The following is a 2369-nucleotide window of genomic DNA, read 5'->3' on the forward strand; positions in this document are numbered from 1 at the left end:
GAGAGCTAAAGCGTCTCAAGCAAAGCGATCGTACCATAGCACAGTATGAGCCAGATTTCTCTCGCATTATTTCGCTGATTCCGTTTGTGGTTCGTGATGAGCATCACAAGGCAAGGCTGTTTGCGAGAGGGCTAAAACCCAGTATACGACTTCTGATCGCATCCAATGGCGCGTTGACGTTCGACGAGAGTCTGGATTGGGCACTGATGGTGCAGAATGATATGGATGAGGCTCAAATCGAACAAGATGCATTCGAGAAGACTGAGGATAGGAAGCGAGCACGGGAGAGTTTTGTTGGTAGTCAATCGAGTAATGGACAACCACCCAAGCATCGCAAGACGCAGTCAGGATCGAGCAGTGCCCCCGCTACATCTCAAAGGCAGAGCACCCCACCTTGTATCTTCTGTGGCAAGGCTCATAGAGTTTATGAGTGCCTAAAGTGTCACAATCGTTGTTATAAGTGTGGTCAACGTGGACATCTTAAGGTAGATTGCACCAATGGAGCAGGATCAGCGTTTGCAGCAGCGTCTACTCCTGCAGCTCCATGGCAGGATCATGGCAATACGGTGCACCCTTCGTCTGGAGGTCCATCATCATCCCATCAAGTGAAAGAGGTGCACCAAACAACTGACAGACGCGCCTACATGATGACACGTCAGGAGGATGATCAGTCGGCTGACGTGGTCGCAGGTATAATTTTGTTTATCATAGCAAACATCATGCTTTTCGTTTTAATGCATCTCCTCCTGGCATTGCATGCATGTATAGTTCCAGTTCGTTGTGTATAGGATCACCCCTATCTGTGAGCAAGTTTCGGGGAGGAAACTTTCTTTAAGGGAGGGATGATATAAGGACTGAGATTTTCTTTGCAGTGTAGTTAAACTCTCAGTTAACGATGTTTATTTGTGTAATTTAATTATATAAGCACTCGTCAAGTTTCAGAAGAAAATGAGCTAAAATGGAGAAGATACGCGATTTTTAGTTTTCACTTAAGTGAATAGTAACTCCGGTTTTCCGGAGAAGCCACGGAGTAGAGTTGGCTTCTGGTGCGTATCGGACTCCGTTCATAGCGATCCAATAGCTCGTTTCTACCGGTTTAGCTATTCTGGAACTACTGGCACTGATGGATTTTGAGTTTGATGCACGGATTTCGAGAAAATCCAAAAATACATGTTTTATATGTATTTTGTGTGTAGTTTCTTCTGTTGGAGAGAAGAACGGATTTCGTCGCGAATCCGTGATTGTTCGAGGTGAACCAAAATTGTAGCTTTGTTGTCTCTGAGGTGCTGATCGCACTGGTGCAATCCGTTCACAAATCTGACGGACGGATCTGCGGAGATCGCACGTTGATCGAGGAGAGGTTGGTGTAGGGAGAACGGTAATTTCGCAAAAGTCGTGACATTTTATGTACCGTTTTGCGTGAGTTCGCACGTGGAGGGGTATTCTCGCGGTTTACACGCGCTGTGAGGGAGTCAGTACCAAATACTGAAGTTTGAGGGGCTTTTCCGCAATTTGCACCATATATATATAAGGTATTTTAGGGTTTTGCAAGGGAAACCCTAACCCTAGACCTTAGCCGCACCCTAGCCACCTTCCTTCATCACCCCTGACCTAGCCGCGCGCCTCCCGGCCGCCGCCGACCGAGCTTCGGCCGGCCACAGCTTCCTCAGCCACTTTTTTCCATCTCTCTCTCTATCTCTCTCTCTTTTATTCTCGGTTTGGAGCCTTGGCCGAGGCAGCATTGCCTCCTTACACCTTGTTGGCGTCGCCCTGACACCGTCGGAGCTTCCCCCACCGGTCGCCGCCTCCCCAACGCCGCCGCCGCCGCCTCGGCCAGCCGCAGCCGGCCCAGACCCGCTTGGGCAGAGGCAAGCACATGACTCCTTCCCGGCGCCGCCGCCGCTTGGGGCCGCACCCGAGGCACCTCTCCGGCCTCCTGCAACCCTCCTCCGCCGTCCCGGAGCTCCTCGGCCGCCGCCGTGGCCGCCATTGCCCGTGGAACCCGAGCCGGAGCTCGTGCGGGCTGAGCTTGCTTCCCCGACGCCGCCGCCTCTCCCCGCCGCCAACTGAGGTGAGCATCGTGTTCCTCACCTCCCCCGTACCCATCCCTGGCCCCGCGGGCGCCGCCGTGCCGCCGGAGGCCGGCCGGACCAAGCTTGCTCCGGCTAAGCCCGAAATAGGGCTTAGTTTGGATGGTTTATTGTTCCGAGCAAACCGAGCCTCCCCGATCTCTGCGGAAGGGAGCACGATGATCGTAGCAAATTGCTGATCATCGCGCTCACCTTAGATTCTGTCGGGGAGACTCCGTTCCGCTATTTCGGCGGTGTCGACCCTGTTGAGCCTTTTTGGCTGCTGTTTTTGGATTACGT

At 52.7% G+C, this 2369-nt stretch overlaps 1 protein-coding gene across 1 annotated transcript; it reads left to right on the forward strand.

The window, feature by feature from the left end:
• Positions 1–206: 206 nt before the first annotated feature.
• LOC109704152 lies at positions 207–877 on the forward strand. Its single transcript, XM_020224889.1, has 2 exons — positions 207–690; positions 873–877. Exons 1-2 carry the CDS (start codon positions 207–209, stop codon positions 875–877), a joined length of 489 nt encoding a protein of 162 aa, XP_020080478.1.
• Positions 878–2369: the final 1492 nt, after the last annotated feature.

The sequence above is a fragment of the Ananas comosus genome, unplaced genomic scaffold, assembly GCF_001540865.1.
Source record: "Ananas comosus cultivar F153 unplaced genomic scaffold, ASM154086v1, whole genome shotgun sequence".
In the NCBI taxonomy this organism is placed as follows: Eukaryota; Viridiplantae; Streptophyta; class Magnoliopsida; order Poales; family Bromeliaceae; genus Ananas; species Ananas comosus.

Excerpts from the sequence above, each read along its gene's own strand:
- LOC109704152 (XM_020224889.1), top strand. The coding sequence starts at position 207 with ATGGTGCAGAATGATATGGATGAGGCTCAAATCGAACAAGATGCATTC.